The 18,911-nt window shown below is 47.5% G+C and overlaps 1 protein-coding gene across 2 annotated transcripts; it reads right to left on the reverse strand.

The window, feature by feature from the left end:
- Window positions 1–4,381: 4,381 nt before the first annotated feature.
- EXOSC2 (exosome component 2) lies at window positions 4,382–17,633 on the reverse strand. 2 transcript variants are annotated; one of them, XM_003822375.6, is made up of 9 exons: window positions 17,425–17,633; window positions 15,747–15,848; window positions 13,720–13,765; window positions 13,097–13,186; window positions 11,944–12,009; window positions 10,427–10,495; window positions 9,054–9,230; window positions 8,175–8,303; window positions 4,382–7,665 (listed from the first exon to the last, which is right to left on the reverse strand). In XM_003822375.6, exons 1-9 carry the CDS (start codon window positions 17,544–17,546, stop codon window positions 7,585–7,587), a joined length of 882 nt encoding a protein of 293 aa, XP_003822423.1. In that variant the 5' UTR covers window positions 17,547–17,633; the 3' UTR covers window positions 4,382–7,584. The 2 variants fall into 2 exon arrangements, with proteins under 2 accessions (XP_003822423.1, XP_003822424.1); XM_003822376.6 differs by lacking the exon at window positions 10,427–10,495 and having other exon boundaries at window positions 9,054–9,221; window positions 17,425–17,580.
- Window positions 17,634–18,911: the final 1,278 nt, after the last annotated feature.

Consider the following 18,911-nt stretch of genomic DNA (forward strand, 5'->3'; position numbering starts at 1 on the left):
TAGGAGGCTTACTCATTACAGAAAAGGCATTTGTTGGGTTTGCCAGGGCTATCAGATATTTGCCCCAGAACGAACCTTTAACATTATAAACATTTCACAGATGAACACGTGTTCACATGAAAACATCCTCTATATTAGCTGAGAAAATGCCCAGATGGTTGGGTTTAGCAAGTCTGCAGAACCAATGACCTAGATGTGCCAAAGCCACACCTAACAAATAATCCATGTTCTGCGACTAAAAAGCACCTTGGTCCCTATTATAGGCTCTCCACGTCTCCCCAGAGCGCTGCACCTGACAGGCTTCCCATTTCTCCCTTTCTTTCCTTCCTTTTCTTTTTCCTTTTCCTTTCCTTTTTTCTTCTTTTCTTTCTCTTTCCTTCCTTTCTCTTTCCTTCTTTCTTTCCTTCTCTTTCCTTCTTTCTTTCCTTTTTTTTTTTTTTTCAGATGGAGTTTCGCTCTTGTCGCCCAGGCTGCAATGCAGTAACAGGATTTCAGCTCACTGCAAACTTCACCTCCCGGATTCAAGCGATTCTCCTGCCTCAGCCTCCCGAGTAGCTGGGATTACAGGCATACACCATCACACGTGCCTAATTTTTGTATTTTTAGTAGAGACAGGGTTTCACCATGTTGGCCAGGCTGGTCTTGAACTCCTGACCTCAAGCGATCCACCCACCTTGGCCTCCCAAAGTGGTGGGATTACAGGCGTGAGCCACTGCTCCTGGCCCGAGATCCCATTTCTAAGGAGGGATCCACTTATCACAGCGCCTACTTTGCACCCAGCACTGTTTACTTTCCATAAACTGCATTATCTCATGTAATCCTCACTATAGCCCAGTAAGGCATGTAATACTATTCCCCATAATACAGATGGGGAAACAGAGATGTGACTTACCTACCCAAGGTCACTTGGCCAACATGTGACAGAGTCACAATTTCATCCCAGACTGACCTTGCTCCAAAACCCATGGTTCCCACTGTACCATTCAGTATCAAAAACCTGTTGATCTGAGACCACTGATTTTTCACAAGTTGCTACTGATATCGGAGGAACAGCTGCATGATGAGTGTTGTACATTCAGCTATTATATTAAGTATTTTAGAAATATTTCTGCTGCATTGAAAGATGACACTTATTTTTGATACTGGTTTCAAGAGGAATTAGTTACTTGGAAGGTACGGAATGGAAAACATGAAAAATTGTGCCTAGATTTAGAACTGGAATTTATAAATTCAGATGTGATTTGGTTTAGCTTTGTTCTCTCACAAAATTATCTGGCTGACAATCTTAGTTCTGATCTGTAGTGTCATTCTTCAACTGTGAATGCCCTTGTTCTCCTTTATTTACCCATTATTTATTATTTATTTATTTATTTTGAGGCAGTCTTGCTCTGTTGCCCAGGCTGGAGTGCAGTGACACGATCTCTGCTCATTGCAACCTCCACCACCCAGGCTGAAGCGATTCTCCTGCCTCCCAAGTAGCTGGGATTACAGGCACATGCCACACACCTGGCTAATTTCTGTATTTTTGTAGAGATGGGGTTTCATCATGTTGGCCAGGCTGGTCTCAAACTCCCGACTTCAGGTGATCCGCCCTCTTGGCCTCCCAAAGTGTTGGTATTACAGGCATGAGCCATTGTACTTGGCCTATTTACCCATTATCTTATCCTGATTATATCCTAATTATTCCTTCTGGAGATTGTGCTTTCTTTTTATTCCCATTAATACTTTAGTCATTTTCTCCACATTCTTTCTTTTTTTCTTTTTTCTTTTTTTTTTTTGAGACGGAGTCTCGCTCAGTCGCCCAGGCTGGAGTGCAGTGGTGCAATCTCAGCTCGCTGCAAGCTCCGCCTCCCGGGTTCACGCCATTCTCCTGCCTCAGCCTCTGGAGTAGCTGGGACTACAGGAGCCCGCCACCATACCTGGCTAATTTTTTTTGCATGTTTAGTAGAGACAGGGTTTCACCGTGTTAGCCAGGATGGTCTCGATCTCCTGACTTCGTGATCCACCCACCTCAGCCTCCCAAAGTGCTGGCATTACAGGTGTGAGCCACCGCGCACATTCTTTATTCTCTAGTTTAGCTTAAAATTGAGCAGTCAAATCAGAACCCCTAATACACATTTTTTTAAACTAACAATTCATGGCCGGGTGCGGTGGCTCACACTTGTAATCCCAGAACTTTGGGAGGCCAAGGCAGGTGGATCACTTGAGGTCACGAGTTTTGAGACCAGCCTGGCCAACATGGTGAAACCCCTCACTACTAAAAATACAGAAATTAGCCGGGCATGATGGCATATGCCTGTAATCCCAGCTACTTGGGAGGCTGAGGCAGGAGAATTGCTTGAGTCTGGGAGGCAGAGGATGCAGTGAGCTGAGATTGCGCCACTGCCCTCCAGTCTGGGAGACAGAGACCATGTCTCAAAAAATAAATAACAATTCACTTAAGAAGCATTTATTGAACATCTGTACGTGAAGCACTGCTTTAGGTGCTGAGACACAGTAGTGGGGGAAGAAACCCACCCTTGTCCTCATGGAACCTACATGGAAGGATGGGCAATAAGCAAAATAACAATCCAAACAAAAGATCAGCCTCAATGCTGGAATTAAATTTCTGGGTCCATAAACTTTCAGTCAGCCCAGTCCATCCTCTAAAGGACTGCATTATGACACCTCCCTAGAGCTTAAATCTACATTGATTCACAATTGCAAAGGGGCTTCATCAAGTCCCTTTAATTCTGAGTTCATTTCTTCACCCGTAAATGGAGGTCATAGCTTACTTTACAAGGGTTTTGGGTTTTTTGTTTAATTTGGTTTGTTTGTTTGAAGACAGGGCCTTACTCTGTTGGCCAGGCTGGAGTGCACTGGCACAATCTCAGCTCACTGCAGCCTCGACTTTCTGGGTTCTGGTGATCCTCTGGCCTCAGCCTCCCAAGTAGCTGGGACTACAGGCACATGCCACCACACCTACGTTTTTTTTGTTGTTGTTGTTTTGTAGAGACAGGGTTCATGAGGATCAAACTAGATCTCATTTGGTTTTCCACAAAGATTGGGACTATGCTTCCTGGGAGTCACAGCAGAGGTCAACTGCACCTGATCTAAAGCCTTATCCCTAGTTTTCCACTTTGCCATTTTCTTGTTTTAGGTGAGCCCCATGCCCAATGCCCAGACTCTAATATTTTTTTCTAGAGATGCACTGTATTTTTTTTTTGGAGACACAGTCTCACTCTGTCACCCAGGCTGGAGTGCAGTGGCACGATCCCGGATCATTGCAACCTCCACCTCCCGGGTTCAAGCAATTCACCTGCCTCAGCCTCCTGAGGGATTACAGGCACCCACCACCACACCCAGCTCATTTTGTATCTTTAGTAGAGATGGGGTTTCCCCATGTTAGCCAGGTTGATCTCGAACTCCCAACCTCAGGTGATCCGCCCGCCTCAGCCTCCCACAGTGCTGGGATTACAGGTGTGAGCCACCGCACCCGGCCAATCCATTGTACTTTAAAAATGCCTGTATAATACTGTAGAATGATACTTTTTTAAAAAACCGAGGCACAGTCTCAAGAGGTCCTGAGAACATAGGCCCTGAATGATACTTTTAAGGGCTTAAAAACTAGAATCCAAAGCCTGGCAAATGCCTGACAATCGGAAATAAATATTGCTTGGCTGGGTGTGGTGGCTCACACCTGTAATTCCAACACTTCAGGAGGCCAAGGCAGGCAGATCACCTGAGTTCAAGAGTTCAAGAGCAGGCTGACCAACATGGCGAAACCCCATCTCTACTAAAAATATAAAAATTCAGCTGGGCGCGGTGGCTCATTCCTGTAATCCCAGCACTTTGGGAGGCTGAGGCGGGCAGATCACGAGGTCAGTAGAGAGAGACCATCCTGGTTAACACAGTGAAACCTCGTCTCTACTAAACATACAAAAAATTAGCTGGGCATGGTGGCACGTGCCTGTAGTTCCAGCTACTCAAGAGGCTGAGGCAGGAGAATTGCTTGAACCCGGGAGGTGGAGGTTGCAGTGAGCCAAGATTACGCCACTGCACTCCAGCCTGGGTGACAGAGTGAGACTCTGTCTCAGGAAAACAAACAAATAAACAAACAAAAAAATTAGCTGGGTGTGGTGGTGGGTGCCTGTAGTCCCAGCTATGCAGGAAGCTGAGGCAAGAGTATCACGTGAACCCGGGAGGCGGAGGTTGCAGTGAGCTGACATCCCATCACTGTACTCCACCCTGGGGGATAGGGCGAGACTTTGTCTCAAAAAAAAAAAAAAAAAAAAGTAATATTAATATTGTCAAATATTGAATAAATCCCTTCAAGTTCATATATCTTAATTAAAAGTGATTCAGTTAAAGCAACCCCCCAAGTTACTAAAGGGATTCAGTACCATGTAAAGATTTCAGTTTATTCCATTTAAAAAAAAAAAACAAAAAACCACCTACTGGAATTACACTTAACAATGGCGCCCTCTAGTGGGCCACTGCAAGGAAATAATCACCAAAAATTGCTTTTAGATAGACTTTTGTATTAGTTCCACTTAATAGGTAATCACCATTCAGCAGATACTGGATGAACAGCATGGGCTGGCAGGCTGGGAGACACCAAGTGAGGAGGGTAAATAAGCTGACATATAGCCCTGGGGAAAACCAAACCCAGCTACTCAGGAGGCTGAGGCAGGAAGATTGCTTGAGCCCAAGTCTATAGTGAGCCATGATCATGCCAGTGTACTGCAGCCTGGATTACAGAGACCTTGTCTCTTAAAAAAACAAAACCAAACTTGACTCAGACTCCCACTCTTTGCCATTCCCTTCTCTCCAGAGATATACAGCCTGGATAACCTCAAAAACATGACAGGTCGATCCATCTAAAGCTGCAACACAGCCTATAGAATATTCAATTGTCTGCAAACTCCCCAAAACTAGTAATACAACTTGGGATAGGAAAAACAAAAAAAGAGGCGAGGAGCTGTGGCTCACACACATAATCCCAGCACTTTGGGAGGCAAAGGTGGGTGGATCGCTTGAGCCTGGGCAACAACAAAAAAATTCGTAAAAATAAAAAAAAATAGGCAGCGTGTGGTGGCTCATGCCTGTAATCTCAACACTCTGGGAGGCTAAGGTGGGAAGATGGCTTGAGCAGGAGAGTTGCTTGAGGTCAGGAGTTCAAGACCAGCCTGGGCAACATAGTGAGACTTCATCTCTGCCGAAAAACAAAAAACAAAAACAATTAGCTGGATGTGGTGGCTCAGCACCTGTAGTCCCAGCTACTCAGGAGGCTGAAGTTGGAAACTGGTTGAGACCAGGAGGTTGAGACGTGATTGTGTGAGGCTTAGGCAGGAGAATCGCTTAAACCCAGGAGGCGGAGGTTGCAGTGAGCCGAGATCGCGCCACTGCACTCCAACCTGGTGACAGAGCAAGACTCCGTCTCAAAAAAACAAACAAAAAAAGACGTCTATAAGTATCAAAAAATATGGCTGGGTGGAGTGGTTCATACCTGTAATCCAAACACTTTGGGAGGCCGAGGCAGGTGGATCACAAGGTCAAGAGATCGAGACCAGCCTGGTCAACATGGTGAAACGATCTCTACTAAAAACACAAAAATTAGCTGGGCGTGGTGGCGCATGCCTATAGTCCCAGCTACTTGGGAGGCTGAGGCAGAATTGCTTGAACCCAGGAGGTGGAGGTTGCAGTGAGCTGAGATTGAGCCACTGCACTCCAGCCTAGCAACACAGCGACACTCTGTCTCAAAAACAAACAAACAAAAAATAGTTTGCCACATATGTGAAGACAGCACTTGCATATAGTGTCCCTTTTTTTTTTTTTTTTTTTTTTTGAGACAGTCTCACTCTGTCACCCAGGCTGGAATGCAGTGGCACGATCTCAGCTCACTGCAAGCTCCGCCTCCCGGGTTCACGTCATTTTCCTGCCTCAGCCTCCCAAGTAGTAGAGACTACAGGTGCCAGCCACCATGCCAGGCTATGGTTTGTTTTTTCTGTATTTTTAGTAGAGATGGGGTTTCACCGTGTTAGCCAGGATGGTCTCGATCTGACCTTGTGATCCACCCACCTCAGCCTCCCAAAGTGCTGGGATTACAGGCATGAGCCACCACGTCCCGCTGCCTTTTTTTTTTTCCTTTTTTTCTTTCGAGACAGTCTCACTGTGTCACCTAGGCTGAAGTGCAATGGTGTGATCTCAGCTCACTGCAACCTCCGCCTCCCGAATTCAAGCGATTCTCATGCCTCAGCCTCCTGAGTAGCTGACTACATACAGGCTTGTGCCACCACACCTGGCTAATTTTTGTATTTTTGGTAAAGACGAGGTTTCACTGTATTGGCCGGGCTGGTCTTGAACTCCTGACCTCAGGTGATCTGCCCACTCAGCTTCCCAAAGTGCTGGATTACAGGCACATAGCACCCTTGTTTTTAAGAATGTTCCCCCAAACCTACATCAGGGCACCATTTTTAGATAGTCATCAGAAAAAACAATGCACAGGAATTCTCACATTCTTCAGCGAGAACTCTGGCGTCTTTTTATCTTTTAACTCTGAATTATCCACAAGTTAATGCTCCACACTACTTCAATTATAGGACGAAAACAGCTTTGCTTTTCCAGTCTCCATTTTTCTCAGCTTATTTTCTTCATGTTTATCTGAGTACATGGACCCAGAACATTCACTCTATTATCATGAATAATTCAGCATCTTACAAGTCACTCTCCAAGCAGGACAGATTAAGGCAGCCCGGTGTGGACATAATCACATCTATGGCTACAAGGAACACGCAACAGAAAATCAGATTCCAACCAAGCAAAAGGCTGCTTGTTTTTTTTTTTCTTTGAAACAGAGTCTCGCTCTGTCACCCAGGCGGGAGTGCGATACGCGATTTCAGCTCACTGCAACCTCCGCCTCCCAGGTTCAAGTGATTCTCCCACCTCAGCCTCCCAAATAGCTGGGACTACAGGTGCGCACCACCACACCTGGCTAATTTTTTGTATTTTTAGTAGAGATGGGGTTTCACCTTGTTGGCCAGGCTGGTCTCGAACTATTGACCTCAGGTGATCTGCCCGCCTTGCCCTCCCTAAGTGCTGGGATTATAGGCGTGAGCCACCGCGCCTGGCCTGCTTGGTTAACTTTATTCTTCCAACTTTACCAGCTGCATTCTCAGTCATTTAAAGGATATAGGAATGGAGGCCAAAACAGACCATTTGGAGGTCAGGGATGCCATGTTTTCTATTGGGGCAATTTCATGGGGCACTGTGCCTTGTGAATGACAGTGAGTGGAAGACAAAGGATTCTCCATATTATTCCAGGATGGGAGCCCATTCGACTGTAACACTGTGCACTTTGAAAGAGCTGAAACTATTCCCTAATACCGGGACTCAGCTGGCAACCCAAGGAAGCACTGTTCATCTGCCACCCAGGCTTGGTGTTAGGACAGGAGAAAGCAGGCCTGTGGGCTGGAGGCCGTCACAGGGCCGTCAAGGCAGACAAAGGGATGATCTCTCGAGTCTTCGCTGAGCCACATATGGGGACCACACATCACAGTCTTCACTCCTGCAAGGTCCACAGTCCCGTGCTTCTGGAGCACCTCCTTATCCCTCCTGTTCTAAAAGCCTCTGGCGTGTTTCCATCACAATCTCCTCCATTATTTCTGGCTTTAAGATGTCTTTGATCTGAAAAAGGGAAAAGGCATTTGTTCAGAAAAGAAACCAACCATAAACAGACCAAGCCAATCCAAACATAAATCAAGCCGTTAACATAAACTTTCTGTATTCCTTTCATGTCTCAGAGACTAAGCGTTACAAGATATGATCTGCTAGAAGCAGCCTAATAAATCAGCAAGATGCTCTGGGATATAGTCGACAAGAACAAAGATATTATTCTGACATTCATCCAAAAGCTGGCTGAAATTTGGGAGAGGTAAGATGTAGTCCAGAGGTTGCTCTCATAAACTAGTCCCACCTGACACCTCCTGCCCCAAAATCCTTAGACTGACACTAGGCATTGAGAATATTGCAAGTTTCTTAGGGAAAGATCTACCAGACACTCATTAAGGCTGTTTCAGGCCAGTTCATACTGATGGATGTTGGGAAAGTATTGGGGAGATGTGCATATTGTCTCTGAACAAACAACAGAGCAGCTCACAGATCAGTGAAGAAGGGAGAGGCCCTGGGGAGAGTACCTGATGTGGAAGGGATGCTTCATAGCAGTACAGGATGCTGGTATCATACAGCATCATCCTCTGAGTTACCAGAGAGATGATGCAGTTCCGAAGCCGGGATATCACCTCTCGATCAGCAAGAGAGACAGGCTATAAGGAGACACAGAGAAGGGAAGGGAAATACAAACAGGACCAAAATACGTGACCAGCCACAGAAATTCACAAATAAATCATTTATGACTCAGACAGTATCACCCTGGAACTCCAAATCAACCAAACAGCTAACTCCAAGGGAGATTAAAAGGAATGGGGCAGGGTGCAGTGTCTCATGCCTGTAATCCCAGCACTTTGGGAGGCCGAGGCGGGTGGATCACAAGGTCAGGAATTCAAGACCAGCCTGACCAACATGGTGAAACCCCATCTCTACTAAAAATAGAAAAATTAGCAGAGCATGGTGGGGCACACCTGTAATCCCAGCTACTCAGGAGGCTGAGGCAGAATCACTTGAACCCAGGAGGCGGAGCTTGCAGTGAGCCGAGATGGCACCACTGCACTCCAGCCTGGGCGACAGAGCAAGACTCCGTCTCAAAACAAAACAAAACAAAACAAAACAAACAAACAAACAAAAAAACAGAAAAAGAATGGCTTCTTCACTGGCTCTTCGGCTATTACCCTGCAACTTTGCCACCTCCACCAACAAACACCAAACCATTCACTGAGTTCATCTCCTTAGAAGAGAGAAGATAATATGGGCTTCATGCACACACCATGATGGAAAGTCAAAGTGACTCAGCCTACACCAGTAACATAGCTAAAAACAACCAACTTCACTGGCCACAAAAACACAGCAAAGACTGAGCCCCCTCCATCCCACTGACAATGGCCACAGTGTTTGCTCACCTCCAGGTTTGCAATGAAGCCCCCTGCTTCCTCTTCTTTGTGCTCAGGTGTTGGGTAAATCCAGATGAAGCCGTTGTTACCGAGAATCACTGAGGCACCACATGGCAAATCATGAAAGTGGGTCTTCTGCCGTTTCACCAGGGAGGGGGAAACCTGGACCAAAACCCCCTGACCTAGCTAAAGAAATATATCACGAAGCTAGGTCACTGCAAGAACGGTGGGATGAATGAAAAGGAGACTACAGAATATACATCCTAAGTATATTCAAATTGGTGTCCTTCCTGTTTATAATTGCTGTCGCCTACATGCATACACATAGTACACATTTTTGCAGAGAACGCTTTGGGACTCAGAGGCTATTCATACATCCCAGCAGAAGGTGACCTTCAATACTCTTCTCTGTCATTTCCCTTTGCAGTCTTCCTTGCACTCTAAGCCAGAACTCATGTGCCAGACATTAGAGCAGCTGAAGCCAATGAGGAAGTGAGCTGGAGCCTCCTGCTGGCCCAGGAGCACTGCGTTGTTCCATGACCCTAGCTCATACCTGAACCCCAAACACTCATCTTGCCTGTGAGATGTGTGCCTCTGGGTAGGTAAGGAGATGGGTGGAGCTGGGTGCAAATCCATGTCTGGTCCTGGCAGGACAGCTCAAGTCCACGTCCTGCCAAGGAAGAGTCCGCAGGACCCAGGGTTGTGAAAGTCAGCATACTGCAGCAGTCCTCTGCCTACTCCATGTACATCAACGTGGCTGTCTGCAGCCACTCCATTAAGGGAAGAGGTTTTTGTTCCACTCAGAAAATAAAAACGTTCACCCAGATAAAACTAAGAGACTAGTAAATCCTAATTTGTTTTAGGAAGTATGCTCTCCTTAAAATAGTAAATAGCTTCAATAATGCAACCTCGTACAAGAAAAGCAGTGAAATTCCATTTAGAGGCTCAGATGACAGAGCAAGCTTTGCCAGCAATAACATCCACTGGCCTGACTGGACGTTTGTCTAAGGGCTGTTTAACCAGACCCAGCCTGCCTTTGTTCCCAGGACAGCCTCAGCCCCAGTGCTGAGCTGCAGCGCCCCCTGGAGGAAGAGAGGCAGCTGCGCCTCCCAGCCCACAGTTGGAGGGGCTCTTCTGGTGAAAGTCAGTCTCCTTGGAGAAAAAGGATAAAACTTGTTCTTTACAAGGCTACTGACCCATGACCCTGTGAACCCTGACCTTCCTGATGTTACGTTTAAGGAACACGATCAGTTTGTGGGATGCCAGCCTCTATTAATGCTTAGCTACTGGGGTTCTTTAGGCCAGAATTCCAGAGAGCTATGGGGATTCAAAAATAGCCTTGTAGTCTGTCAGCAAACAGGAACATCAAGAGCCCGACTTACTTTTCCATATTTCAGGCTCCTCGTGTGCAAAGAGACAGCTCCATCAGAGAACACTGCCTGGACCTCAGCCTGGCCAGGGTGATGAAGGAACAAACAGCAGCCTTGGCCACACACTGTCCTGTCCTCTGCAGCCTCTGCCCCTTGACCCCACACCTCCATCTTTTCCTCCCCTCTCCAATGGTCCAGGCTCAACAATCTTTGACCCAGAGGACATCACTGTGACCTTACCTCTCCCCTTGGTTGTCATGAATATCTTTTTTTAAAAAATACAGACAGAAGGCCAGGTGCGGTGGCTCACACCTGAAATCCCAGCACTTTGGGAGGCTTAGGCAGGTGGATCACCTGAGGTCAGGAGTTCTAGACCAGCCTGACCAACATGGAGAAACCCCGTCTCTACTAAAAATACAAAATTAGTCGGGTGTAGTGGCGCATGCCTGTGATCCCAGCTACTCAGGAGGCTGAGGCAGGAGAATCGCTTGAACCCGGGAGGCAGAGGTTGCAGTGAGCCGAGATCCCACCATTGCACTCCAGCCTGGGCAACAAGAGTAAAACTCCGTCTCAAAAAAATAAAAAAATAAATAAATAAAATACAGAGGCCAGGCATGGTGGCTCATGCCCGTAATCCCAGCACTTTGGGAGGCCGAGGTGGGCAGATCACCTGAGGTCAGGAGTTTGAGACCAGCCTGGCCAATATGGTGAAACCTGTCTCTACTAAAAATACAAAAATTAGCCAGGCATGACGCACGCCGGTAATCCTAGCTATTTGGGAGGCTAAGGCAGAATTGCTTGAATCCAAGAGGCGGACGTTGCAGTGAGCCGAGATCGCGCCACTGCACTCCAGTCTGGGCAACAGAGCAAGACTCCGTCATTAAAAAAAAAAAAAGAAAAGAAAAATTAAAAAAATAACATAAAATAGAGACAGAGTCTTGCTCTGTCACCCAAGCTGGAATGCAGTGGTGTGATCATAGCCTTGAGCTCCTGGGCTCAAGCAACCCTCTGGCCCCAGCCTCCTGAGTAACTAGGACTACAGGCATGTGCCACCACGCCCGGCTAATTCTTTTTTAATTTTTTTGTAGAGAGGGGGGTCTTGCTATGTTGCCCAGGCTGGTCTTGAACTCTTAGGCTCAAGCAGTCCTCCCTCCTTGGCCTTCCAAAGCGCTGGGATTACAGGCATGAGCCACCACACTCGGCCTGTCATTAATATCTCGACGTGAACAACACCTTCTCCACTCCCTGCGCTAAAAGTTAACACCATTAACAAAAGCCTAGTCTAAAGCACAGGCCACCGTAAGTTACAAGACCCAAAGAAATGACTTCGCAGCAGGTCCCAACAAGAGCTGGGGAGTCAGCCTGAATTAACGAGACTGAGAAAGGATGCAGCAGAGCCCGACATTTGGTCTAAGACTCGGATCCCTGCAAGGATGACACGGTTCTTCTGTCAGAGACATACAATGGAAGGCCCATTTCCCAGTCCCACAGAAAAGCATCAAGAGGCTGGAGTGCAAAGCGCAGGATACACTGATAAGGTCCCCTTCCTGTAAGAAACCTCTCATTGCAAGCTCATCTTCTGCAGATCTTCTCCTCTGAAATACACAAAGAAATGACATTACTTAAGCCAGATCCTCAGAAAGGTCTCCATCACTTCTTTCTCTTTCACTTCCTTTTGAGATTTTTGAGGCCAACCACAATATTCAAGCACTGAGAACTATAGCAACAGTAGGTAACCCAAGCCACTTGAGGGGAATCAGTGATAATCACGACTTTCCATCTCAAAAGACTTTTCCACAGCTCCTCTTCTCTTCCTCTTTCCCTCCCTTCTCTGAGGAACATTCAGACCCCTCCCAATCTCACCTAGCCAACATTTCCATAGTCATCTTCCAGGACAGCCCTCTGTGGTCCAGCAGGACCAGACTAACTCCTGCTTGGATATATCTCTGCTCATACATTTCCCTTTATCTCAGATTCCCTGAACTAGTCATTTAAAGTCTCTCCATCCTTCCAGGATCAACTCCAATGCCTGTCTTTCCTACAAGCTTCTCTCACTGAAATCTCCTTTTGTATAACCACAGCTTATTTATTCTTCTACTGCCAGGGACTAGGTCAGTTATCTTATATCCCCTGCTGGGGAACTCAATCGTGCTTGGCATTCGGCACAGAGCTTGGCACAGTAAGCCTCTCTGTAAATACACGCTGGACTGAAGATCAAGGTGAACCATGGCATTTTACAAAAGGCTGTGGCTTAGTTACTGTGGTTGTCTGGAATGCCAACAACCACATTCCACATGTGGTTGAATGAAATGCCTTTCAATTCACAAAAACCTAATGTAAAGACAGCTTTTCAAGGAACATCTTCACTATGCAAGGCTGTTATGTCCAGAAAGGAAAACTGTTAACAACCAGCGTCTAAGGGCTTCTCTCCCCAACTCTCTGTTGGGATCCCACCCCATGGATGTTTCTGATCCTACCATATGCCAACTGCTCCCTCTTTCGGGAGACCTGGACAGGGTGAAAAGTCTACATACACATCTAGGCAGCAAACTTCACAGCAGACAAACAGGAGTCAAAGGGGCAACCTCAGTGTAAATCAAAGTCCTCTGGTGGAACAAAGGGTCCCACGGCTCCCCCCCAGCCCACTGGGCCCTAGTCCATGGCCCCAGCTGTAGCCCTTACCAGCTCTCCTCCAGGAAGGTTCATGGACGAGAGCAGCAAGACCGAATCCAGCCTGGAGTTGGTCTCCACCTTCCACCTCTTCTGTTGAACCTATAAGCCAAGTTCCACACCTGGACACATGCTCCATGTTGATGTGTCATATCATAAATAACCAGTAAGGCCAGACATGGTGGCTCACGCCTGTAATCCCAGCACTTTGGGAGGCCGAAGCTGGTGGATCACTTGAGGTCAGGAGTTTGAGACCAGCCTGACCAATATAATGAAACCCCGTCTCTACTAAAAATACAAAAATTAGCCGGGCGTGGTGGCGGGTGCCTGTAATCCCAGCTACTTGGTAGGCTGAGGCAGGAGAATCGCTTGAACCCGGGAGGTGGAGGTTGCAGTGAGCCAAGATCGTGCCGCTGCACTCCAGCCTGGGGGACAGAGCGAGACTCCATCTCAAAAAAAAAAAAATTAACCAGTAATCTGAAATCGAACAAGCCACATATTTACATCAGAAGCCACACAATGGCCAAATGCAATGAATGCCTTTTTCATGTTAACTACAAGTGGAATGACTGTCCCATGAATGAAATCGCCAGCCTGCCTCGACTTTGTAAACACCAATCTGATATCGACGTTACCTCTGTGATTCGTCCCACTACGATGTCTCCTACTTCACCAATGTATCTGAAAGACAAAACACAAGGGGTTCATCCATCTGTGAGCAGACTTTCTGACAAGACCACACACCATTTGAGATGTCGGTTCAACAGGGTGAAAGCCTGGAACAGGCGCCACATTCAGCAAATTCATGTAACTATATTGTCTGGACTTACTTTCAGAAACTGCTAACTTCAAACATTCCTCCACGTATAAAGTCTCCATTAACTATCCTTAGACATATCACTATTCCAAGTAGTTCATTTAGCCAAAAAACCCTATTTTGTTCAATTACACGACAATGAAAAACATGGACTATTTTCCTGTGGCACATGGATGAGTTCTGCACCAGCCAAAGGAAGAGAAAGGAAATCTGAGCCAGGACGCCAACCACACAAGTCTGCTCACGTCTCCTCCACTCACTCACTGTCTGCTCCTCTCAAGCCCCTCTGCTAGTTCCTTACCCGCGATTCTAAAGAGACGTACTCAGTGCTGAGGCTAAGTCCTTAGACCTCTTCACTTTTCGGCCACTCAATCTAATACCTTTAAAACACCACTCTGTGCTGTGACTGTGCCACTCTCCTGAATTCCAAATCCTACTCAACTGCTAGCTACCCAACTCTGCCATCTAGATGACTAACAGGCATTTTCAAATGTATCAAGCCCAAAACTAAGCTTTCCCGCAGCCCCCTCCAGTCCTCCATAGCAAACCGAGATAGGGGATGAGTTGTCCCCATCTCAGTCAACGGTGACTCCATCCCCTCAGTTGCTCAGGCCAAAAACCTCGGAGAGTTCCTTGATTCCTCTCTCTCTCTCACGCTCCAGGACAAGTCCAGTAGCAAAACCTGTTGGCTCTACCCTTAAAACATATGCAGGAAATAAAAGGCATCCAAATTGGAAAGGAAGAAGTAAACTTATTTCTATTCACAGTTGACGGGGTCCTATGCACAGTAAAGCCCAAAGAATACAAAACCCAACACCTTTTCATGATTTTAAAAAAACACTCGGAAAATAAAATCTGTGTAGATTCCAATCACTCCTCCACCTTCCACTGCTCCCACCTTAGTTGAAGCCACCATCACTTCAGATCATGAGTATGGTCCCTAATCCACCTCCCTAAGCTTGCCCTATCCCCCTTCAATCTCCCATCAGCAGCCAGAGTGAGCTTAAGTCCAGATCAAGTCCCTCCTCTGCTCCACCCCTTCCAGTGCTTCCCAGATTACACAAAGTAGAAGCGAAAATGCTTACTCTGGCTACAAGGCAGGCCCACGCCCGCCCACCTCAGCTCTCTGCTTACATCTGCCCCTTCTCTCCCCCTCACTCACTCTGTTCCAACCCCACTGGCTTGCTTTCTGGGGCTAACCTTCATTGAATGCTTCTAGGTATCAGGCTCTGTGCTAAATACTTTACAGGCACCATCTCACTGAATTCTAAAGAAAATCCTAGGCCAGGCACAGTGGCTCACGCCTGTAATCCCAGCACTTTGGGAGGCCAAGTGGGGGGAAATCATCAGAGGTCAGCAGTTCGAGACCAGCCTGGCCAACATGGTGAAACCCTGTCTCTACTAAAAATCAAAAAAAATTAGCCAGGCGTGGTGGAGGGCGCCTGTAATCCCAGCTACTCGGGAGGCTGAAGAAGGAGAATTGTTTGAACCCGGGAGGCGAAGGTTGTAGTGAGCCGAGATCACGCCACTGCACTCCAGCCTCGGCAACAGAGTAAGACTCCATCTCGAAAAAAAAAAAAAAAGAGAAAATCCTATGAAGTAGGCCATGCTATTATACTCAGTTTGCAGAGGAGGTAACCAAGGCTTGGAGTGGTGACATAACATGGGGAAACCTCTGAAGCCTGCACTGATCTGCACCACCCCACCTACAGTCATGGTCAAAACCTCAGACTTACAGCATGACAGGGCAGGCAGGGGTGGGGTGGGGGATAAGGAGGGGGCAGGAAAAGCCTGGTTGTACAACCTGATGCTGCAAGAAAGGGAATACACACCTTTTGTTCTCACCTGGTTTTCAAAGCTTTCACACAGATCAACTTGTTTACTCTCTCCACAGAGCCAGCAACAGATGCAATGAGCTTCTCTTCTCCCATATACGTTCCATGGCCCCTGATGCAAGGCGAAGATACAAAGAAAGGATACGAGGGTAACTCGAAGTGACCTCTCTCCCTTCAAGAACAATGTGTTCCTCAAAGCTAACAGGCTCCCCCTGCAAAGCGTGGCTTCTGTGCTGGCTGCTCCCTCTGCCTTCAGTGCTCCTTCTCCAGACAGCTACTTGGACATCACTCCTCTCACTCAGGTCTGCTCAGGTGTCACTTTCTGCAGCAGGCCTACCTTGACTGTGCCATTGAAAACACAGCCCACCCTGTTGCCACCATTCCCCCCACATACCATTGACCCTGCTCCACTTTTTTCCCTATTGCATTATTGCCTAACATTCTGAATAACTTATTCATTGCGCTTATTATCTATCTCTCCCTGTTAGGACTCCACCAGGACAGAGATTTTTCACTCTGCCATAATAACCCAACTGCACAAAATATATGTTGAAAGCATTAATGAAAGAATGAATCTTGAGATTTCCTAGGGGCCAGGCATGGTGGCTCATGCCTGTAATCCCAGCACTTTGGGAGGCCGAGGCGGGCAGATCACACTTGAGGTCAGGGGATCGAGACCAGCCTGGCCAACATGGTGAAACCCTGTCTCTACTAAAAGAAAAAAACCAAAAATTAGCTGGGCATGGTGGCGTGCACCTGTAATCCCAGCTACTCAGGAGGCTGAGGCAGGAGAATCACTTGAACCCAGGAGGCAGAGGTTGCAGTGAGCCAAGATCGCACGACTGATCTAAGACAGACTCCGTCTCAAAAAAGAAAAAAAAATTTCCTAGTATCCACTAACCTTAAACTAACAGGTTAAAGGGCAATGCTATGAATGCTGTGCCCCTTGTACATATACAAGTAAAAAAAATAAAATAATAAAGGTTGAAACACTAGTGTTATCTATGATGATATAATGGCTGGTTTTACTTCTTTTCTTACATAATTGTCTCATTTAATCCTCATTACCGTATCATACTGTTATTATCACTATCTTACAGATGAGGAAACTGACCGTGGAGAGGCAATGCCGCTAATAAGATGTGATGGTAGCAGGACTGGAACCCCAACTGTCTGACTCAAGAGCCTTCCCTCTTAACCACAATACACTGCACTACACCCCTTAGATTCAAAATGTGTATAAATGGGTGCATGCAGCACAATGTAACTGTTTGCCCTAAGCTCGAACAATTACGGATTCTAAACTGAAGAGGAGGCAGCCAAGAACGCCCACCGTCCCCTCAGAGAGCTGAAAACTGGAAAAGAGCCTGCGCCTAACCCTCCCCAGCTTTCCAGGTCTCCCACAAGGAAGGATCAAAGATTTGGACTTCAGGCAGAAGACCCAAAAGTCACAGCCACCGGAGGTCAGGAGTGGAGGGTTTCAGGGAGCTGAGACAAATGCAGACGGGGACACACAAGATGCAGGGAGCAAGAAGCACGAGGCTCGGAAGCGAGGCGTGTAGGATGCTCAGACGAAGTGCCCTGAGTCCCGCGGGGAGTTACACACACAGGGATACGAGGCCTGGACCACGTGCAGAGAGCCCTGAAGCCGCTCTCTGAAGCCTCGACTCCCCCAAGTCCCCACGTACCGCATGAATCCTGTGTCCGTAGTGATTGTATCCCCCGGCACCACTAGATGTTTCTTAGTGTCGCGGCCCAGTCTCTCGCTAAGAGGCTTGCGAGCCACTGGAAGCCTCATCTCCATCGCCATCTTGGCGCCAATGAGTTGCGCAGGCGCAGCTCAGTCGGGAGCTGCGCTATCCGACTCCACAACTCCCGGCTGCGTTCGGAGGGGCGGGGAAGGGCGGGGACTCAGAGCAGCTGCCAATGAGAACTCACGGCCTAGAGGCCATGTTTACAATTGGCAACAATAAGGCGAACCCGAAGGGAAGGGAGCCGAGCTGCCATGTCTACTATTGGCAAGGGAGCACCCGTGGAATAATAAAATCTCACGTTGTGTGGCGTGTGACTTTTTACCAAAACTGTCTTGTACTCATCATCCCATTTATTGTTTACCAGGGTTAGAGATAATTGAGAAACGGACCTCTGAGTTTCTGTCCAATTCTAAGCTGCTGAAATCCGATATTTTCTAAGAGAGAGCTCAGGAGGATGGAGAGATGGGATCTACAGAAAACACTATTTGAACAGAAAGAAGATCCCTTTCCACACGGTTCCCAGTAGCCCCAGGATTCTACATTGCGGCCGCCCCGTGGGTGCTGGCTCAACATCATCATCTATACCCCCAAACCGGGCTCCAGATACTTCTCACTTGGTTCTGTCCTTTCATAAGGACTCCTTTGAACAAGCTAATTTACTCCAATATTTCTTTTGGAAACAAGTTAAAAATCGTCTAAGAAAACAGGTCTTGCAAATATACATTGCAAGCCAGGTATATTTGGTAGAGAAGGGAAGAGCACACACAATGCGAAGATCTTGGCTTGCATTTAGTTACACAGCGAGTTGAGCGCTCTCTGTGTGCCAGGCGCTGTTCTAAGGATTCAGCGGGGAACAGACGGATGTCTCTGTGGGTTTTTCTGCGGCTCCGTTTTAATAGGAGCGTACCCCTCGCCCCTTCTCCCCGTCCCCCACTACCCTCTCCCTCTCCTTGCCCTGCATTCACAAGAAACTAATTGGGGATGGTAACCCCCCATGCACAGGGACTCTAAAGACGATTAAATGAAATCATTGGCATCAGCCGTGGTCAGTAAAACCGGTAAACCAAGTCCGCCTCCTGAAGAAAGATCCATCGAGCCAATTGTTTTATAAATCTCCAAAGCGACAGCATTTCCTCCACTTAAGCAAGTCTCACGACCACACTTAAGAAAGCCAGCCCTGCCAGGCAGTCGATGACATGAATGCTAGTGCCCCGAGGCCCTGGGTAAGTGGGCTGCCAGACCCTCCCCCTCTGCCGTGCCTGGAGGAAGGCACTAGAGCCCAGCCCCTCGGTCCAGTCCTGCCGCGGCCATAAGAGGGCGATGGTGTCCTTTGAGCTCGCGTAGCCCGGCAGCCGGGGGAGCCAGGCCCAGCGAGCGGCCCTAGGCGGAGCGAGAGTGTAGGCCTGACACCATCCAAGTTC

This window comes from Pan paniscus, chromosome 11 (genome assembly GCF_029289425.2).
Source record: "Pan paniscus chromosome 11, NHGRI_mPanPan1-v2.0_pri, whole genome shotgun sequence".
NCBI lineage: Eukaryota > Metazoa > Chordata > Mammalia > Primates > Hominidae > Pan > Pan paniscus.